Source organism: Sphaeramia orbicularis, chromosome 19 (genome assembly GCF_902148855.1).
Source record: "Sphaeramia orbicularis chromosome 19, fSphaOr1.1, whole genome shotgun sequence".
NCBI classification, from domain to species: Eukaryota; Metazoa; Chordata; class Actinopteri; order Kurtiformes; family Apogonidae; genus Sphaeramia; species Sphaeramia orbicularis.
Window position 1 is genome coordinate 29283911 of NC_043975.1, and position 22648 is coordinate 29306558.

Below are 22648 nucleotides of genomic sequence, written 5' to 3' on the forward strand. Positions count from 1 at the left end.
TACCTGAAAAACAAATATTCTATTCTTTTAGATTCCCCAGTTTTTCTTACAAGATTCTATCCTACATATCACATGTTTTATTTTTACAGGTTGCAATATGGAGTATGGTGCTGATCCATCCTGCTTATGTTACACCAATACATACATTAAGAATGTCACACGTCACTTTTTAAATCAACAGTTTTCTAATAATTTTTATGAAGAAATAACAATTCTATATTGTTATTTACTCTTTATTATGATGATAAACCATATAATAAATAATTCTGATCCTAGTTTTTGCACAGGGATCATTTGTGGAAACAGTGACATGGCTGCCGAGCATCAGTATGATGGGATCTGGAACAACCATGTCACATCCGTCCACTGACACATTTTGTGTTTTTGTGTCAGCTGTTATTGTTTTAGATCCACAATACTAACATTTATGAATAAGAGGAGAATTAGCAATAGTAAGTATATAAGTTTATTCCTAATAAAGTACTGGTACTGACCAGAGCATCATGGGTAATGTCACGTCCGTCCACCAGCAAAAGTTTTCACATACACGTACTATTCAAAATCCAATATTTCTGAAAATATAGCTTCCACTGTCAAATAATATCAGTAGTCTGTGCACAAATGGATTAGCATTATTTCAACACAGTTCTATGCATTTCTTACAACTTTTTTTTTTTTTTGACAAAAATGGCCACTCATTTGACCCCCTAAGTAAATTTCAGCCAATATACATACAGTAACTACATTTGCACGTTTGAAAAAGAGTGGGAGGAAGTATAACTTATTTAATCCCACCCCTTCTCCATGTAAATGTTTAACCCACAGGTGATGGTGTCAGTCTTAGAGGGTTAAATGTTGTTCATTCCTAATGTTTATCTACTGTCAGTAGATGCTTCCCTAAAGGTTCAGCTTCAGTCTTTGTGCACCAATGACTCCTGTTTTCATGATGCTCTTTTTGTTGCACATTAGATCAGGAGTGGCTTCAGAAACGTTGTGACTTCACACACCCTGCTGATTGGTTCCAAGGTTATTATCGTTAACGAATACTAATGAGATGATGAAAACTAGAATTGAAAAAACATTTACGTTAACTGAAATAAATAAAAACTAGAATTAAAAGAAAAAAAGATAACTAACTGAAACTGTATTGTGTGCTTATAAAACTAAGTAAAACATATAAAAATTATGGATAAAATCCCCTTTGTTTTCGTCTTTGTCAATATCAGATTGATATGAAATCGATTTATTTCGCTCGAGTAATTTAATTTAAAATAATTACTTCTCGTCACTTGTCATTTAGAGTCATCTTCTCGTCCCCACTCTACCTGGAAACATGGAGACTAAAGCTGGGAGAAAGCAACAGAGTCCTGTCTGGGATTTATGTGAATACAACAGCAAAAAAAGATAAAAGATATGAAAAAACTACGACTAATACTAAAACTAAGCATTTAGAAAAAAACAAAAACTAATAAAAACTAGCAAACCTGCTCTAAAAACTAATTAAAACTAACTGAATTAGAGAAAAAAAAAAGCCAAAACTAAATAAAACTAAACTATAATGAAGAATCCAAAACTATTATAACCTTGATTGGTCCAACCTAAAATCCTCAGACAAACCTTCTCTATTCTGCAGGAAAGTCAAACATCACCGCTATCATCATTCTACACAGTTAAAAGTTAAACATAAACTGAAAAGTACTCTAAAGGGGAGGGATCTTTAAACATTACAGGTAAATATACAAAGGTACCTTTATCACAGCTTTATGTCAACAATTCAGTGGTCAAGGAAATTAACTGTTTAGAAGTCTTTGCAAATACTGCAGCTGTCATGAGAGTTTAACCCATGAAGACCCAAACAGCCACCGGCAACCAAAACCATGAGCTACAATGTTTAATACCTGTTCATCCATTAATCCTATCAAAACATGTAAATAATTGGTGTAAAATAGTTTGTCATATTTTCATGGTCATCAGATATGACCCATCTGGACATTCAGAGGCTCTGCAGTTACCATGGAAACACAATCATCTTCTACAATGTGGATTCACCAGTAAAACCAATGGAGTTGGATCAATGACAGTGGATGGACACACTTGGTTTATGTTCAGTTAATGATGTATTTTGTTGAAAAAGTCACGTTTTCTTCATTTTTCTATTTCTGATATTATGATTATTAACTTTAATATGAGGTTTTATGAACATCTACCTGATCAGTGAATTAAATGTAGGAAAATACCTGATTTTCACTGAAAAAACACAAAATAAAGAGGATGATTTATTTATTTATTTATTCATTCATTCATTATTTATTTATTTATTTAATGGAATGTCTTTTGCAATGGACAGCATTTTATAAATAAAACTGTCAAACTTTGTCCCTTACAGAGGACAAAAATGCATTGCTGGGTCTCAGGAGGATATGACTCATTTGGACATTTAGAGGCTCCATAGTTACCGTGGAAACACTGTCATCTTCTACTACATTGATTCACCAGTAAAACCCATGGAGTTGGCTCAATAACAGTGGATGGAGACACTTAGTTTATGTTCAGTTAATGATATATTTTGTTGAAAAAGTCACGTTTTCTTCATTTTTCTATTTCTGATATTATGAAAATTAACTTTAATATGAGGTTTTATGAGCATCTACCTAATCACTGAATTAAATGTGGGAAAATACCTGATTTTCACTGAAAAAACACAAAATAAAGAGGATTATTTATTAATTAATTTATTTATTTATTTATTAATGGAATGTCCTTTGCAATGGACAGCATTTTTTAAGTCAAACTGTCAAACTTTGTCCCCTACAGAGGACAAAAATGCATTGCTGGTTCTCGGGAAGATATGACCCATTTGGACGTTTAGAGGCTCCGTAGTTACCGTGGAAACACTGTCATCTTCTACAACATTGATTCACCTGTAAAACCCATGGAGTTGGCTCAATGACAGTGAATGGACTCACTTTTTTTTTTTTTTTTACATTCAGTTATTGATATATTTGCTGAAAAAGTCACTTTTACGTCAGTTTTCTGTGTTTTGATATAATAACCTTTGAATTAACTGAACAGCTAAATTAAATATAGTTAAATAAACATAGGAAAATACATGATTTACTGTGAAAAAACACAAAATCCAGAAGATAATATTATAATAAATGGTGGTAAATCACTTAAGAAACGTTAAATATAGAGAAAAATTCATTGGGGAACTGCCACAAAAGTAACACTGGGTCTTTATGGATTAAGGAACTTTAAAAGTAGTATATAAAATGATAAAAGGAAGAGGAATAGTAGCATAAAGAATTACTGATTCCTGCCAGTGGAGTCTTGGTTAACTGTTAACATCATGTAAATATTATATGTGTCCAATGATCAACAACACAGTCAAATGACTGATTTATCCATTAACTCCATAATAACTGAGTATTAGCATTTATTTAAACTACTCAAGTCAGTCACAAAGTCAGAAAGGAGGTCATATCTGTAAACATATACCAGCCACAGGAAGTGTTTTTTCATACTGTGGGAAAAGTTATATATGGGAGGAGCGTGAGGCTGTGGAGGCTGAGGAATTTGCTGGTTTTAACACAAAATCATTTGTTCAACCAAAGAAGAGGAACTATTCAGCGGAATCATCTGCTGTGTACGTTTGTTGGAAATGAAACCTTTCATACCGAACATGACACAGAACAAAACAACATCCCACCATGTTTTCATCAGAACTGGTTATACTGTTATAGAAGGAGTCACTTTCTTATTTGAGTTTTCCTCCTTTCAACTTTCCTCTGCCCCCTCTATTACATCTTTTATTCATCTCACACTTCATCTCTCTCAACACCCCTTTCTTTCTTCTACTTTTCCTTTAGATCTGTGCTGTCTCACTTGTATTGAGTCTCTTACAACAGGCCCTTGGAGAAATCAAGTTGCTTTTATAGCTCACACATGCTAATAGGCTCCAAAATCTCAAGTAAATCGATGTTTTATTTTCCAGAGCATGGGGCTCTAGGGCTCTATTAGAGCATCGATTAAGATGCAGTGTATGTTACTATAGTCTCTGAAGGCTCAAAGGCTTAGATGTATGATGACATGATGGTTGTGTGTCTGTGTGTGGGTGAGTTTCTACGCAGGTAAAAGTAACAATGTAATGGGAATACAACCTCAATTCCAAAAAGTTGGGACACTGAGCCTGTTTACATGACCATAAAGTCTGACAACTAGGGCTGTGTATTGGCAATAATCTGGTGATATGATACAAATCACAATACTAGGATCACGATCATGTTATATCATGATACTGTTAAAAAGGAAATTGTTTGTTTCTTGTTTTTAAATGATTATTTCTTTGAAGAATTGAATTACACCAGAAATATGCACAAATACTAAACACATTTAATTGGATCACAACAGGATCTAATGCTATATCACAAAATGTTCCTGTGTTAACACTTATGTTTTACAGACATTACAATTTAACCCTTTCATGCACGAATTATGAGAACCTTAATCAAGATTTTTTTTCCTGAGTGTTTTTATTCCTCTTTAGGCATGAAAAAAAAACAATGTGATTGATTTTTTTTTTTTTTTTTTTTTTTTTTTTTTTTTTATGAACCTATTTTTCATGGAGTTACAAAAATGTCCACTCAGCTGGACACCATGCGTTTAATTTTTGAAGCAAAGAAACATGCATTTACTGTCATACTGTGTGAAAACTATGAAATAAATGTTTTTTTAATGTTGCTAATCTGATGTTTTCTCACATTTTAACATACTATAATAGTAGTTATTACTCACTCAAATAATATGCAAAAACAACAAACCACAACAACTTAAAAAAAAACAAACTGTTAATTACAGTCTAATAACAACTAACAATTGATTTACACTCAAATATGTTTCTGCGGATCAGGTTTATCAAGAACAGGAATGTTACAGTAACAGTATGAATTGCTGTGTATTATGGGATGGTGCATAAGTATCCACTGTGTTGGTTGATATGCAAGTAAAACAACAAAATCCATGAATATACAAGAGAACAGCTGTAGAATAACTGTCCACTGGAGTGACCACTGTGCATGAAAGGGTTAAGATCCTGTTCAAATGTTCATATTCTATTAGTTCAGAACTAACATCATAATATTATATTTGTCCCAACAAAGGAACTAACATCTGCCTCTCAGACAGTAAAAAGTGCTTTTAGGATGATTGAAATAACCATTATTTAATAAAACAGTGTTAAATAAAAAGAAATAAAATATAAACAAAAAAAAATAAAAAATAAACCTCTGCCATATCTGCATTTGAATAAATACCTAAAAAATATTGATACAGTATTGTGAAATGAAATATTGTGATATATTGCAGAACCAATATTTTCTAATACCCCTACTGATAACTGGGAGTAAGGATGTAAAATGGTGTAAAATTCCAGATGGTTAGTATTACTGTTTCAAATTCTACTTATCATTAAAACCGTGTTTAATTACCGCACTTTGAAAAACTGACAGTGATACTGTTCATTTCCTGGAGAAGCAGAAGCACTCCAGGCACGCATGTGCAGTTTGCAATGTTTGGCCTCTGAAAACATGGTGGAAAGCACCTGCACGGGCAGATTTTTCCCTCCACTAAAAGAACAACGTCAGAAGTCTGGACGTATTTTGAATTTTTAAAGAATGCTGAGGGGAAATTAATTGAAGATGGTCAACTTGTCTGCAGAAAAAGCTGAAAAACAGTCTCCGCCAAAGGGGGGCAACATTTCACCCACAAATGGTAGTGATGCTTTCATGTGCACATTTGATTTCTAGATAAGGTACATGAAACAGTGAGAGGGTTCTTTCTGTACCAGTTCTTAAATCTGTAAGACTAGATCTAGAAAGAAAAGTTTTCTTGGTTCTTATCTACAGTTTGCACAAAGTAGGTGCCATCTTTAATACAGGCATGTTAATATTTTAATGTTTCTGCCAACAGAAAGTACATAGTGCATGGTATTTTATTAGGTTTTTTTTTTGTTTTTTTTTAATAAAATGGTTAAATTATTTCAGTGTGTGTGTACGTATTTTTTGAACATTTTGAGCACATTTCAACAATAGTAAGTAAATAAGTAAAGCTTTATTTATATCCCAGATAGCAATTACCTTTGGGCCGGATCCGCATTAAAGCCTTTGCATCCGTCCATAGCTCACATTCGTTTTCTGACTTTGGACCAAATCTGCATCGGATCCGTCTTTCAGCTCTCTCTCTAGCAGTTCCGGAGTTGTGCTGACTTACGGATTCGGCCCAGAACAGTCTCCCATCACACAACCAAGACTGATTTTCAAAGTAGTAATACAAATCTGGGCCAACATGATTCTTGTGTATATTCTAGATGTGATTGAACGGAACTGGGCCAGAGCTGGACCATTTCTGTAGAAGATCCGTTTTGCAGAGCAGTACCTGTTTTGGCCCGATGTGCATTTGGACACTGGGCCAAATGGTTTCGGGCCGACTCGGTCAGCGATTCTGTTCCTGATCCGTCCCAGTGTCTCTTTGCTATCTGGGATAGCACTTTTTAAAACAACATGTTACAAAGTGCTTCACATAAAGGAGAGATAGATAAGAACAAATAAATCAAATCAAATTTTATTTATATAGCGCCAAAAGTTATCTCATGGCTCTTTACATGTAGAGTTGGTCAGAACCAGACTCTAAGCCAATTTACACAAAATAGTGTGATAATAATGATAACCATGATAATTTTGGTCATAATAACCATGATATGAAATTTTCTAATCGTTACATCTCTAACTGGGGGTAAACAGATAATTCCAATAATCAAATCTAGATCTAACCTATTTACATGCACATAAGAATATGTGATAATCGAAAAACCCTGGTTTAGACGATCCAGTTTATTATAGGATGGCAGACTCAAACTTCCTGTTGTTTTCCACTCACATTTGACTACATAACTTCTCCGATTTTAGTTGTGTTTACAATGCGCAGACGTAAAAGAACAAAATAAATCAGATTAGCCTTTATACGTGCAGGAAGACATCGGAGTAATGGGGACAAATCCAGGTGTGTTAATCTGATTTCTCATAGTCCGATGACTGCCATTATCTGATAAATCATATCAGATTGTCCTGTTTACATGAACACTTGAATAATCTGATAACTCCAGAAATTGGATAATGATCGGCGTATTGGCGCGCATGTAAACAGGCTCACTGTAAAATGTAAAGAAAAGTGGAACACAAATCTTGTACACACAAATTCATAATAGAACATAGAAAAGACATTGATTGTTTATACTGAGAAAATGCACCAATTTAAGAAAATAAGTCATTTGATGGCAGCAAAATGATTCCACAAAGTTGGAACCGGTGCAACAAAAGGCTCAAAAACTAAGTGGTACCAAAAAGAAACATCTGAAGGAACATTTTCCAACTAATTACATTCATTGGTAAAAGGTCAATGATATGATTGGGTATAAAAAGAACACTTTAGGAGTAAAGATGAGCAGAGGGTTACCAATCTGCAAAAAACTGTGACAAAATAGGACAAAAAAAGACTCCAGACTGTTGAGCTGCTGGGATCCTATATGCAACAAGAATAGCACAACATTCTTCTGCCAAAATTCCAGCAGTTGTTCCCCTCTGTTCCCAGATGTTTACGGACTGTTGTTAAAAGTAAAGGGGATGGTACACAGCGATAAACATGACCCTGTTCCACTGTTTTGGAGAGATGCTGTTAAAATCCAGCTCAAGAATACCTTTTTGTTCTTAAATGGTCATTTTCTTTGTTTAAACATTTGACAGATTTTACTGCAGTCTGTTTTTATTTACATTTTACACAGTGTCCCAACTTTTTTGGAGTTCAGTTTTAGTTTGGAAGGTACGGCATTGCATCTACTTAAATACCTAAAGTGGCTTATTAAAATGTAAAACTCCAGCCATCTCTATTCTATACTTAATGTTCTTTCCACAAAAAGAATCTGTCTGAACCGTTGGTAATTATTTAGATAAATGACCTGCAGATTTAATATTTCCACATTAAAATATCTAAAAGTGACCGGACAAGTTGTATATTATGTTGAATTGTGGACTGTGTGCTAAATTACATTAAATATTTCCAACAATGTTCCTCTTCAGAGACATCTGTAATTTCATTCAACGTTCCAGTGTCAGTGAAACTCCTTCACTAACATTAACTTTATTACACATTCGACTTTTACTCCACTGCAGTAAAATTAAATAATGTGAATAAATACCACTAAATGCAATAAGAATAAAACTTTCTGTTACTTCACGTGTAAACATGAATTCAGATTCCATTCCCATGATCCCACGCTACTTCACAACACCATCAATTTATTATTGTTTAGATTTTAAGATCCCTAGAAGCAGGAACAACAGACTAGGCATTTAATGAAAGGGAATATTAATGACAGATAACAGCCTTTAGGAATATCTGAAGGTAACTGCATAGGGGGAAACGAGGCTTATGCTGTCAGGCGCCGACACCAAGGGTATATATCCCCGAAATCCCCCCAATCCTCTGCTCCGCTAGCCATTTGTAAAAAAAAAAAAAACACACCACCTGGCGTCAAAATATGACATCATGTAAACTCAAGGTAGTGGCATGAAATAAGAGAATTGTTAGACAATCGATATGAACTCAATTTGAGCTACATCGACCTGAGAGTGTCAGAATAACAGTCAGAGAACTATTTTTTCCCACAAAACTCCATCTAGTGAATGAAAATGACACCATATGAACTCTGGATGGTAGCCAGAAAATCGACATTTGTAAGACGATCAATATGAACCAAATTTTATCTTAATTGACCTATTATTGCTTGATTTATGTCCAAAAAACTGATTTTCAACTAAAGCGCCCCCATCTGGATGACTTATAATACTCATAGAGAAGCTGAAATCAACAGGGTTCTTCCATTAGGGGTCCCCTATGTTGGTTATCAAGGGAGAAGAAATCCAACCAAATCTGTCCTAGTTATCGCTAGGAGTGTAAGAAAATATCGGTTCTGCAATATATCGCAATATTTCATTTCACAATGCTCTATCGATATTAAAAAGCACTGTATCGATATTTTTAGGTATTTATTCAAATGCAGATTTTGTGGAGGTTCATATTTGTTTTTTGTTTTTCTTTTTTGTTTAATTTTATTTATTATTTAATACTCTTTTATTAAATAATGTTAGTTCCTTTGTTGGGATTGAACTAAAATACTGTTCTGATGTTAGTTCTGAACTAATAGAATATGAACATTTGAACAGAATCTTAAACTGTAATGTCTGTAAAACAGAATTTCAGTTTGAACACAGGAACATTTTCTGATATAGCATTAGATCCTGTTCTGATCAAATAAAAATGTGTTTAGTATTTGTGCAGATTTCTGGTGTAATTCAATTCTTCAAGGTAATAATAATTTTAAAAAAAGAAACAAACCAAAAATTACCTTTTAACAGTATCATGATATATTGTGATATATCGTATAGTGATCCTAGTATTGTGATTAGTATCGTATTGCCAGATTCTTGCCAATACACAGCCCTAATTATCGCATTCACATGAAGGGTACCCGGCGGCAGCAGATCTGGCAAACGTGTTCGCCGAAACTCCATTTTCGGGATATAATAGTGCTGCAAAAACAAATCAATTAAATCGATCCAAATCGATTCTTAAAAGAGTTGGCAGCAAATTCAGCAGTCACTTCATTGGGTCTGGAGCATGTTAGTACTGAATCATGCCCGCACGCTGTGTAGTGCAACAGAGGAAAACACAGAGCAGCAGGACTGAAGCTTTGGATGCCAGCCCAGATTTTTTAAAGCTAGGTTTACATTATGTTCGTGGTGACCACAGTAGCCCCATTTGGCCCAAACTTAGTGCGCCGTTTATGTAACAAAACTTGAATATGGAGAAAAAAAAGGCCAAAATCCCATGATGTTTCGGGCAAACAAGGCTGCCATGGCCATAATGTAAACCTAGCTTAAGATAGCCTACGTGTCATGATTACTTTAGCCGCTAGCTAGCTAGACGCAATCGTCGTAATTCTAATGTTTTCATCCATCTCTGTTTATCAGGCCACCAGACTAACGTTACCTATCGTTGATGGAACTAATACATACAATGCTAGTTTGATAGCCTATAACCGGAGCTGGTTGAAGACTATAGTTTCCTAGTCTCTAGCCATAACAAGTCTAGGTAGCGGGCTAGTGCTAACTACACCAAAAGCCATCGCAGGGATGTAATCATTAGTGACTTGTCTGCAGCCTATACTGCTTTGGGTTAAATACCGATCTTTGAGAATTGAGTCTTTTGTGTTTATCTGACGAATCAATTAGTTATTAAAATCATCTACAGATTTATCGATTATCAAAACTAGAAGCACTCGGAGAGCGCAGACCTCTGCCAAGGCAGATCAGTGCCCCAGATTTGGATGAAAATTTCAGAAAATGTTGATACTGGCACAAGGAACAAATGATTAAATTTTGGTGGTGATCGGGGGTGGGGGGGCTATTGATCTGCCTTGGCGGAGGTCTGCGCTGTCTTTTCTAGAAAAGCATTCGTAGAGCGCAGACCTCCGCCAAGGCAGATCAGTGGCCCCTCCACCCCTGATCACCACCAAAATTGAATTATTTGTTCTTTGTGCTAGTATCAACATTTCCTGAAATTTTCATCCAAATCCGTCCATAATTTTTTGAGTTATCTTGCACACAGACAGACAAACAGACAAACCAACGCTGACAAATACATAACCTCCTTGGCGGAGGTAAGTATCCTTAGTTGCAGCCCTAGGATATAGTAATGCTTGCTGGTATTGTATAAAACTTAAATCATCATACTTTATTCAACATTTGCTTCACAAATCCCCTTCAATACTCAAGTCTTGCTGTATAAAAACTGTGACCCCACTCCTCCACTCTCCCTCCATCCCTCAATCTCATCTCATTACCCACTTGGGGTGGTGAAATCCCTCGTCAGGGCAAAAGTCAAAAGCATTATGTTCAGTATCTTCCCAGGAGTGTATGTATGTGATCTGCATAAGCACATACTGCATGTATCACTATGTGTGGGCTCTGATCCTGAGTCATTCTTCAATTAGGAATATCATTTGTGGTAATAAATTGGTTCATGTTTAAGTAAAAGTGATGCTTTACGAGGCTCCGGAGTCCTGGCTTGACGAGAAGGAACGGGACAGACTAAAGGCAGCTGCTCACAAATAAAAACTAACTAGCAATGACGCCTCAGAGTCACGCACATAAAAGCCGCTCTGCTTTGTTATTATCCCACAGATAAGTGGCCGGTGCATATGTGTGTGATTACAACACTGTAAGCATGTCGACGCTCTTGTTTTCTAACCTGGTGAGAAAAAACACAATACAGGCCTGATCCTGAGCTCCTGTATCCAATAAAAAAAAGACCACGTTTGATGTGTTGAAAATGAACAGGAGCAAAACCCAGAGGGCGAAAAGGGCCAAACTCACAGAGGGCACCCCACAGCCGGGGAGCAGGAAGACCGTCTTTCTTTTCATCATTTTTATAGCCGAGTCCAGCTTCCTGAATTACCCTCACTCAACTCTGCACCCCGTTGGCAAGTACATACCATGACACACATTTGACTGAACCGGCAGACCTCATGCCTGTGCCCTGATAGCCTACATCTGAGCCTGCTTCTGCTGCACTTATGGGAGGTCAAATCCACAGAAATCCACTGAATCGGTCACACTAGTCATTTTTCCATTGGACATATGCGCAAAACTTTACTGATATTTACTAAATGTTGAAAAAACAGAAGTGCATAATGTCAGTTTTTCCATTAAATGCCAAATCCGATGATTTGTTTATTTATTATCGCGAGATGACACAAGACGTCATTCCATAAACATGGTGACGAATAGGGATGCACCGATACCACTTTTTTCCAGACCGAGTACGAGTATGAGTACTTACATTTGTCAATATCAAGTACTGATACGAGTACTTAATAATCCCATTCCAGTTCTTAGTTCCTTTTGTAAATGTGCTTTATTGTCGTTGTCATTAGTCTGACTGGAACAAAGTGCTGCTACTGACATTTAATGTGTTGGAATGAGCATTTGTCAATTAATCCACCAGGGGGCGCCGCTCTTAATTAACCATACTGGACAAATACCATGAAGAAGAGTAAAGTTTTTTAAGAAGAAGAAAGTCAGCAATAACAAATATGGAGACGACAGAGGCAACACTAATGTGATACTAATATTGCAGCGTTTTCGCTGGTAAGGTTTAAAAGCGAAGCTTCAGCAGGTAGAGAAAAGAGAAATGAGCCAAAAGTTTGGTTTTCACTTCCGCTGGCAGCGGTCCGCACAGCTCCTTACCCCCGGCCCAGCCCTAGGTAGTTGTCATAAATCTGTCAGTAGTTTTTCTCTAACTCACAAAGTCGCTCTTTGAACAGATCCTCTACCTCCACGATTCCTGGTGGTATTCTCCATCTGGGTACGCATCCACCATCACCTGGAAAACGGATGGAATGTACGCAGAGGATGAACAGAACGCTGCATCCGTATCTGTCTGTGTCTTTAACATTACTAGCAGTCAGCGTTACTTTTATCACCATCATTTATTTTGAAAAATCTCCACACTCTTCACACTCCACACACATTATTCCTCCTCCTCGTACCTGCTGCACTGAACAGTGAATGTCACACGGCCGTAAGTGGTATCGGTGCATTTGTATCGTATATCTTTTACAAGTACAAGTACAAGGAGACACACTGAGTATCGGAGCCGATGATACTTGTATCGGAATCAGTGCATCCCTAGTGACGAACGTAAATATCGTGTTGATTTACAGATATATTCATTATTATTATTATTATTATTATTATTATTATTATTATTATTATCCCTCTATCTCGTAATAAATCAAAAAAATTGTTGGGTTTCCTGGTGTGTCCACACATACCGCAACATGTTTCTTCTTCTTCACTTGTAACTTCTGAAAAAAAAATGGTTTGTTTACATTACAAACCCAGCATTTAAAGGGTTACAAAATGTGACAGTTATTGAGTATTTGGTATTTTTATTTACGGCTCAAGATGATGAAATAGAAAAAAGTGTAAAAGAATTAAAAACAAACTGTATGAAAAATTTTTTGACATTATTCCACAAGTGTGCGAAAAAGGCACCCTTGGTGCTTAGTCAGGGCCTTGCTGGACGGGATACCGGAGGGTTAAGAAAGATTAAAAAAGAGGGAAAAATTTATTTGGGAACTGTCACAGAAGTAGCACTGGGTCTTTATCTGTTAAACAATTTACCTCCATGCTGTGTCACTATGTTCAAAACATTGTTGGAGATGAGGTTTTTCTTGTTTTTGTTTTATGTTGGAAGCCAGTTTCTGTGTGAAACTCAGCTGCATTAGATGCAAAACCATAGCAATGAATTTGCCACAGGCATATTTTACTTAGAAACTGGTGAGATCCGCAATAACATGGAAAACCAAACAAGCAAGGGCATGAGATGGAAACCACTGATCAACAAAAAAAGACGATAATAAATAACGGAGCAGCAAAGAATAAACAAGCATATGCTGTGATTCCATTTTATGGGCCAATAGGAAATGATCCATTTAAATAGCTTGTGAAATGTTTCTTTTGAAGGCTACCACTTAAAACCCATTTATATGTATGACGTATTTTTAGTTTCAACCGATGAGACACAGTAAGTGTGGTTTCTCTGGCAGAAGTTGTGAGAATCAGTGACAGTTGTACTCCTTCTTTGGAATGAAACCTGCATGAGTCAGGTTTTGTGCACATCCAGATTATTGAACAAAGCCTTGCCTTGTCACTCGGATCCCTGACTTTTCCCAGGTTTCCCTTACTGTGCCCCCTCTGATGGCTGCCTGTGGCTATTAGTATCTAATTTAGTATCCTAGTGCTGGTGAACGCAGCTGCCAAAAGAGTACAAGCCCTTATTTCAGCACATATGTCAGCCTATTTTGTGCACCATGTAACAACTAAGTACACACTCACAGCGTTGCATCACTCAGCCTTACCTCAGCTTTCATATTTACAAGAAATGAATTACAGCCTTATGTCGTTGGTCTTCCTGCAACCAGTTCTCAGTTTCATAACCTCAACAGTAGATAAGACATGAATGAATACAGCAGTGCAACAACAGAAATGCTGAAAACACTCTCCTAACCCTTTCTAGGGCACTCATACAAATACTCTGAACTTCCAAATGTCAACCTTAGTGTGTTATTGGACATGAGAGTTTATTACTTTTGTGAAATTGTTCAGTTTTTAATTTTTATGCAGAAAATCAAGGTCATTATAGTTACTATATACAGTCGCGGAAAAAGTTATAAGACCATCAAAAGTCATCAAAAACAATGGTTATGCAATCAAGTACTAACTCTTGTGTGTATCATTTGACTAAAACAGACAGAAAAGAAAACATGGAATGCCTAAAAGCATGGAATGCCATAGATATAGATGTAAGAACTGAAGTGATTTGGGTTATTATCAAGAAAACATGGAAAATGGTTAGATATCAGCTCTGAAATTAAACTCTTATGAGCTATTTTTGTTGTTATCGTTATATTTGTCCAAACAAATGTACCTTTTGTTGTACCAGGCATTAATAAGAACAAGAAATTAAAGAAAACAAGGGTGGTCTGATAATTTTTTCTGCGACTGTGGGTTCCGTACATGTAAGTGGCAAAAAAAAAAAAAATTCAAGCAGTAAATATAAAACATCACATGTGAGGTGAAAGTAACATGTATGTTAGAACATTACAACAACATAAGTGCTGATCCAGACACCTGCCAACATACACATTATCACTTTGAACATCATTAGTTACACTAGTGCGTTGTCCCCTGAGGATCCACAGGTTCTACATGTGGTAGTTTTTATACTGTTTTGAATTTATGCATGTTGTACCGCATTTGTCCAGCAGTCACCGCCAAAGCGTTCCAGCCATAGCAACGTGATTGTAAGACTATTCTACTCCAAAATTACTAATATCTCCCAAATTATTGGTCCTATCACCTTGCTGTTTTTGCTAGTCTCTTCCTTGACCAAAAATACATACGAATGCCAAACTGCAGATGTCAACTCTTTCTGGATTTTGTGTGAATCCCAGGACACACGTACGCACGTACACAGAAGCCACTTGGCTTTTATAATATACATTAGTACCATTACTTCATGGCACCTAACAAAGAAGTCACACTCATTGTTCATGCAGAGGTGGACCTTGCAGACCCTGTAGACCATATTGGACCTGAGATGATGTTGCCTCGCTAGTTGCTTTTCCATTGACCCTCAGTTTGCACAAATATAACTTGCGCATAAAAATTTACCAAATGGAAAAATGACAATTTCGCCAAAAGTCTCAGTTTTTGATGAAAAGTTTTTGCACTGGTAAGAGGTGCTTTTTCAGGCTTAGAGAAAATGGTATGTCACACAAAACTGCAATGGAAAGACCTTTTTTCGCAACTAGAGTCAGGTGAATTAAAAAAACAGATGCTGACGTATGTTACAACAAGCAAAGAAGAAGAAGAAACAGCTCGGTGTATGTGTGGACACACCAGGAAACCCAATCATTTTTTAGTTTAGTACGAGATAGACGGGTAATCTATAATAATAATAATGAATATATCTGTAAATCAACACTATACTTACGTCCGTTGCCATGTTTACGGAATGACTTCTTGTGGCATCTCGCGATAATAAATAAACAAATCATCGCATTTGTGATATAACGGAAAAAACAACATTACGCACTTTTGTTTTTTCAACATTTAGTAAATATCGGTAAAGTTTTGCGCAGATGTCCAACGGAAAAGCGACTACTGTCCTCACTGTAACTATTACTGTCACTGTCTTGTAATGTTATGCTGAAATAACCAAAAATAGTCACTTGCCTGATAGAGGCTTAAAGTTTGTCCAAATGCAATCAAATTCACACCGTACAAAGAAGCAGACCATTGAAAGCATAATACTAGGGCTGTGCAATTAATCGAAATTCAATTACGATTTCGATTATTACACTAAACGATTACAAAAATTATGTAATCGAGAAAAAACGATTATTAATTTTGAGTTGTTTTAATTCACGCACACGCAAGCTACCATGAGCTGCTCTGCCCCGCCCCCCTCTAAGCTACAGCTGCCTGCTAGCCGGCAGGTCCACCCCAAGAGGACAGTTGTACCTAGCGGTCTGGAAAAATGGCAGGAGAATCACAGCAGAAGTGCTTGGTAAACAAAAAAGGCAAGTCAAATTCAATTGTATGGAATCACTTTGGGTTTGATGAAGAAGACGAAGAGCAAAAACACATGACGTGCAAAAAGTGTTTCGTAGTTGTGTCCGCACCGACCGGTAACGCAACAAACCTTTTTAACCATCTAAAGTTTAACCACCACGACCTTTATCATAATCTTAAGAAAAACTGAAACACATAAAAAACAACTCCTTCTACAACTTCGTCCGCAATGCAATCTTCAGTTTCTGAATCTCTTTACGCTGCAACTCCCGTATTAACCTAACCCTAACCCGTATAACCCTAACGTATGATAGATGGCTAGATGGCTGATGTATACAGAAGGCCTGAACTGAAACCTCACGGCACGCCACTGAATTTACTATGTTTCATACTACATTGAACATACTTGAATTTATAATTTGCACTTTACATGAGCTTTTTTTTTTTTTTTTTTTTTTTTTTAATTGCTACAGTTCTATGGCAAGTCTATAGCAGTTTAATTCCAGTGCACTATTTATTTAGAAAAGGAAACACTTGAATTTACAGTACACTTATTTGTATTCAAAAATTTTTTTGTTTCGTACAAAAATGAACATACTTTGTTTTAGTGGTTAAAAGCTTTATTTATGTTTAAAGAGTATATTTTACATTGTTTTGCAAGAAAAAAATAAACAACTTTAAGGTTAACAAATAATCGTTTTTAATAATCGTGATTTCAATTATTGCTAAAATAATCGTGATTTTTTTTTTTTCTATAATCGAGCAGCCCTACATAATACTATTATTATTTTCTGAAAATGCCATGAAAGATGCTTATTACATGCAAATTAACTAATGCGCTGTTGATTCATCTGGCATTTATTTTTATTAATCGATTCATCACGGTGTTTGAAATGTGATAAACCGTTACAAATGTGATAATAATGTAAGTAAATGAAAGATTTGTGCTTGAAACAACACTGGATAATCAGTCAATCTACTGCATGAATGCATACATGAATGACCATAACAAAGCTGCAGTCCAGACAGAAAGGCTTTCACTGTGAAAACTGTACACAGAACACCTCTGTGTGTGTGTGTGTGTGTGTGTGTGTGTGTGTGTGTGTGTGTGTGTGTGTGTGTGTGTGTGTGTGTGTGGGTGTGTGTGTGTGTGTGTCAGCTCACAACACTGGTCACACACACTCATAGAAAGCCAGTGCAGTGTAGGAGTAAACAGACCGGATTATGGTAATATTGCACCAAAACTATTGTCTCTCAAATTGCATTGCAACTAAGCACGAGAGTCCTTTGTTTTCATCCAACAAGTTCCTCCTGCTGCCTCGCCCCGAGACCAGAAAATACAAGGGGGGGGGGGGGGGGGGGGGGGGCTGAGACCTGTGCAAAGGTCCAAAGGTCTGCAGATACCAGACCCCCACCCCCCCTTTACATCTAACCTCTATGACTGCAGGTGAGATGCACCTTAATGACTATTCACTGTTGTTGGTTTTCAACATTTTACCTCCAAAAACTCTTTTGTTTGTGTCAATCAGGAAGTATTAAATGTCCTTGCTCATCCCTCATGGACAAATAACCACAGGAATTTGAGGAATGCTGTGAGAACAATGTTGCTGCTATTTGGAATTCATCAGTGACCACAGTGTAAACTATTCTATACAGCTTATTTGGAGAGGAAACACTTAGGGGTGTGCTCACATCTTAATGTTTTTGTGTAAAACAGGATGCTTCAGCTCTAATATCAAGCTGATGCTGTAGTGCAGGGGTGTCAAACTCATTTTAGCTCAGGGGCCACATTCAGCTAAATTAGATCTGAAGTGGGCCGAACCAGTAAAATAATAACATGATAATATATAAATAGTCTCTGTGTTTAAGAGCGAAAAAAGTTAATGTCCATTATGAAAAGGGTTTACATCTACAAATTATCCTTTCAAACAATGTGAATAACATGAACAGACTGAAAAAATAAGTGTGATTTTAACAAATTTTAACAAATCTGCCTCAGTTTATCATTTACACATGTAAATTCTAACTTATAGATCACAGTGGATCTACAAATACACAAAACATTTAATAACAGGCAGACTCTTGTTAAAATTGTACTTACTTCTCTAAAGACATTTCAAGTTGTTCATATTTGTTCAGGTGATTTACTTTTCTTTTTTTTTTTTTGCGAAATTATACTTTGTTTTAGTGTAAATACATGAAAATATTTACATTTGCAAAGAGAAACATTTGGAGTTGTCATTATTTATATGTTATTATGATAGTATTTTACAAAAAATTTTCAAAAAATAAGTGTAATTTTAACAAGATTCTGCCTCAGTTTATCATTTACACATGTGCATTATAACTTACAGATCACAGTGGATCTACAAACACACAAAACATTTAATAACAGGCAGAATATTGTTAAAATTGTACTTACTTCTCTTAAAGACATTTAAGGTTGTTCATATTTGTTCAGGTTATTCACATTTTTTGGCGAAATTATACTTTGTTTTAGTGTAAATACAGGAAAATATTTACATTTACGAAGAGAAACATTTGGAGTTGTCATTATTTATATGTTATTATGATAGTATTTTACCATGAAAATATTTACATTTACAAAGAGAAACATTTGGAGTTGTCATTATTTATGTTACTATGATAGTATTTTACAAAAAATTTTCAAAAAATAAGTGTAATTTTAACAATATTCTGCCTCAGTTTATCATTTACACATGTGCATTATAACTTACAGATCACAGTGGATCTACAAACACACAAAACATTTAATAACAGGCAGAATATTGTTAAAATTGTACTTACTTCTCTTAAAGACATTTAAGGTTGTTCATATTTGTTCAGGTTATTCACATTTTTTGGCGAAATTATACTTTGTTTTAGTGTAAATACAGGAAAATATTTACATTTACAAAGAGAAACATTTGGAGTTGTCATTATGTATATGTTATTATGATAGTATTTTACAAAAAATTTTCAAAAAATAAGTGTAATTTTAACAATATTCTGCCTCAGTTTATCATTTACACATGTGCATTATAACTTACAGATCACAGTGGATCTACAAATACACACAACATTTAATAACAGGCAAAATATTGTTAAAGTTGCACTTAACTTCTCTTAAAGACATTTAAGGTTGTTCATATTTGTTCAGGTTATTCACATTTTTTGGCGAAATTATACTTTGTTTTAGTGTAAATACATGAAAATATTTACATTTGCAAAGAGAAACATTTGGAGTTGTCATTATTTATATGTTATTATGATAGTATTTTACCATGAAAATATTTACATTTACAAAGAGAAACATTTGGAGTTGTCATTATTTATGTTACTATGATAGTATTTTACAAAAAATTTTCAAAAAATAAGTGTAATTTTAACAATATTCTGCCTCAGTTTATCATTTACACATGTGCATTATAACTTACAGATCACAGTGGATCTACAAACACACAAAACATTTAATAACAGGCAGAATATTGTTAAAATTGTACTTACTTCTCTTAAAGACATTTAAGGTTGTTCATATTTGTTCAGGTTATTCACATTTTTTGGCGAAATTATACTTTGTTTTAGTGTAAATACAGGAAAATATTTACATTTACAAAGAGAAACATTTGGAGTTGTCATTATGTATATGTTATTATGATAGTATTTTACAAAAAATTTTCAAAAAATAAGTGTAATTTTAACAATATTCTGCCTCAGTTTATCATTTACACATGTGCATTATAACTTACAGATCACAGTGGATCTACAAATACACACAACATTTAATAACAGGCAAAATATTGTTAAAGTTGCACTTAACTTTTCTTAAAGACATTTAAGGTTGTTCATATTTGTTCAGGTTATTCACATTTTTTGGCGAAATTATACTTTGTTTTAGTGTAAATACATGAAAATATTTACATTTGCAAAGAGAAACATTTGGAGTTGTCATTATTTATATGTTATTATGATAGTATTTTACAAAAAATTTTCAAAAAATAAGTGTAATTTTAACAATATTCTGCCTCAGTTTATCATTTACACATGTGCATTATAACTTACAGATCACAGTGGATCTACAAACACACAAAACATTTAATAACAGGCAGAATATTGTTAAAATTGTACTTCTCTTAAAGACATTTAAGGTTGTTCATATTTATTCAAGTTATTCACACTTTTTTGCGAAATTATACTTTGTTTTAGTGTAATTTATATGTTATTATGATAGTATTTTACCATGAAAATATTTACATTTATAAAGAGAAACATTTGGAGTTGTCATTTTTGATTTGTTATTATGACAATATTTTACCGATTTGACCCACTTGAGATTGAATTGGTCTGAATGTGGAACCTGAACTAAAAGGATTGTTAATATCCTCAGCATAATTGCATTGCACAAATTCACCCCATGGGCCAAACTGGACCCCTTGGCGGCCCGGATTTGGCCCCCGAGCCGCATGTTTGACACCTGTGTTGTAGTGGTTAGTCTGGTGGGAGGTGGGGGGGTATAATGGGGGCTAGTTCAGGGGCAGGTGGGTAATAACCAAGTAAGTACACGAGCACAGATTAGAGAATAATTCCAGTTAAATTAGTATAGTAGATGGATGCTCCACTTACATTACAAAGCATCTCCTTCGGTTGGCAGCAGGCAAATGTAAATACAGGTCATGTGATGTGCGATTTAAGTGTATTTTATCCTGATGTTTCATTTAAAAGAGTTCAAAGTTTTAACCTGGACACATTACAGTACAGGATTATAAAACCAGCCAAAGTTGCGTCCGTGCGTAAAAGTCCAAAAGTGTTCCTCTTCTTACCTTTGTGCTTCTCCATTCCCTCGGAGTTTCACCTTCGCTTTCCGCTTCTCATAAAATCGAACAATCCCAAAGTTTGCACACAAAGTTACACCGGGTGATGGGGACGGAAAGTTGCGCGTTTACGACTGCAGCCCTGACGCGTCTGTTGATATGAACAACAATGCACTGACGGACGCACAGAAGGACTGACTGACTGACTGACTGACTGACTGACTGGGCTGGACACACTGCGGGGTTTTGACGGAACAACAGCGCTCTCTCCTCTCCTCTTCTTCCTAATCGTTTTTTTTTTTTTTTTTTTTTTTTTTTTTTTAGGTTGCCGCACCTCCTCGCAGTTCGCAGCATCCAGAATCCAGATCCAGACTGCAGCTGAGACAACAACTGTCTAAAAAAGAATACATTAAATAAAATTAAAAAAAAAAAAAAAAAAAGAGTTTTCACTTTTTCTATTAAGTTTCTTTATTAAGTGTCTTTATTCTCTGCATATGCAAAAGTCTCATATGTTGATGCATTTTGTAGTATTTTATTTAACCCTTAACCTCCTAAGACCCAGAAAATGTCAGCAAAGTACAAGCTTTTTATTATTATTATTATTATTATTATTATTATTATTATTATTATTATTATTATTAATGATAATAATAATAATAATAATAATAATAATAATAATAATAATAATAATAATAAATAAGTGCCTATATTGGAAACATCATGATGCTACAGTTTTTTCAGATGCAGTTTTTAAAATTTTTATGGAATGTCACTTGTAGTGGACAGTTTTGTTTTGTTTGTTTGGTTTTTTTGGTTTTTTTTTTTTGTTTTTTATAAAGTTGTAAAACTCTCAAATTGTGCTGAATTTTCTTTAGACATTTCAGGTTGTTCATATTAGTTCAGGTTATTCACATTTTAGTGTTACAGGATAGTTTGTAAATGTAAATATTTTCATAATTTAATGTTATTTTTTGCACTGACACAAAGGGGAAAAAATTAAGTTGTTGATTCTATATTTTTTTGGCTTAATTCAAGATTTTTTTTTACTTAATTGAAGATTTTTTGTTTGTTTGTTTGTTTTTTTGTTTCTTTTTTGGGTTGCCGCACCTCCTCGCAGTTCGCAGCATCCAGAATCCAGATCCAGACTGCAGCTGAGACGACAACAGTCTAAAGTGGTTTTCAGGTGTCACCCATAGACTCTCATATGGGTCCTATGGTGATCCAAGAGGTGTTAAAAAAAACAAAAAAAAAAAAAACAACAGTTTTCCCTTTTTTCTATTAAGTTTCTTTACTCGGTGCATATGCAAAAGTCTCATATGTTGATGCATTTTGTAGTATTTTATTTAACCCTTAACCTCCTAAGACCCAGGAAATGTCAGCAAAGTACAAACTTATTTAGTTTTTTATTAAATAAGTGCCTGTATTAGAAACATCATGATGCTATAGTTTTTTCAGATGCAGTTTTTAAATTTTTTTATGGAATGTCCTTTGTGGTGGATAGTTTTCTTTTTTTCTTTTTTCTTTTTTTTTTTTTGTATAAAGTTGTGAAACTGTTGTCTATAAATGTGGACAGAAAACCCATAG

General features: G+C 35.0%; 1 protein-coding gene across 1 annotated transcript in view; it reads right to left on the bottom strand.

Moving 5' to 3' along the window:
* afap1l2 (actin filament associated protein 1-like 2) overlaps nucleotides 1-21332 on the bottom strand; it is a 147022-nt gene extending 125690 nt beyond the window's left edge. The window contains 1 exon segment of the mRNA XM_030163228.1: nucleotides 21074-21332. Coding sequence (XP_030019088.1) covers nucleotides 21074-21089 — 16 coding nt within the window. The 5' untranslated portion in view covers nucleotides 21090-21332.
* Nucleotides 21333-22648: the final 1316 nt, after the last annotated feature.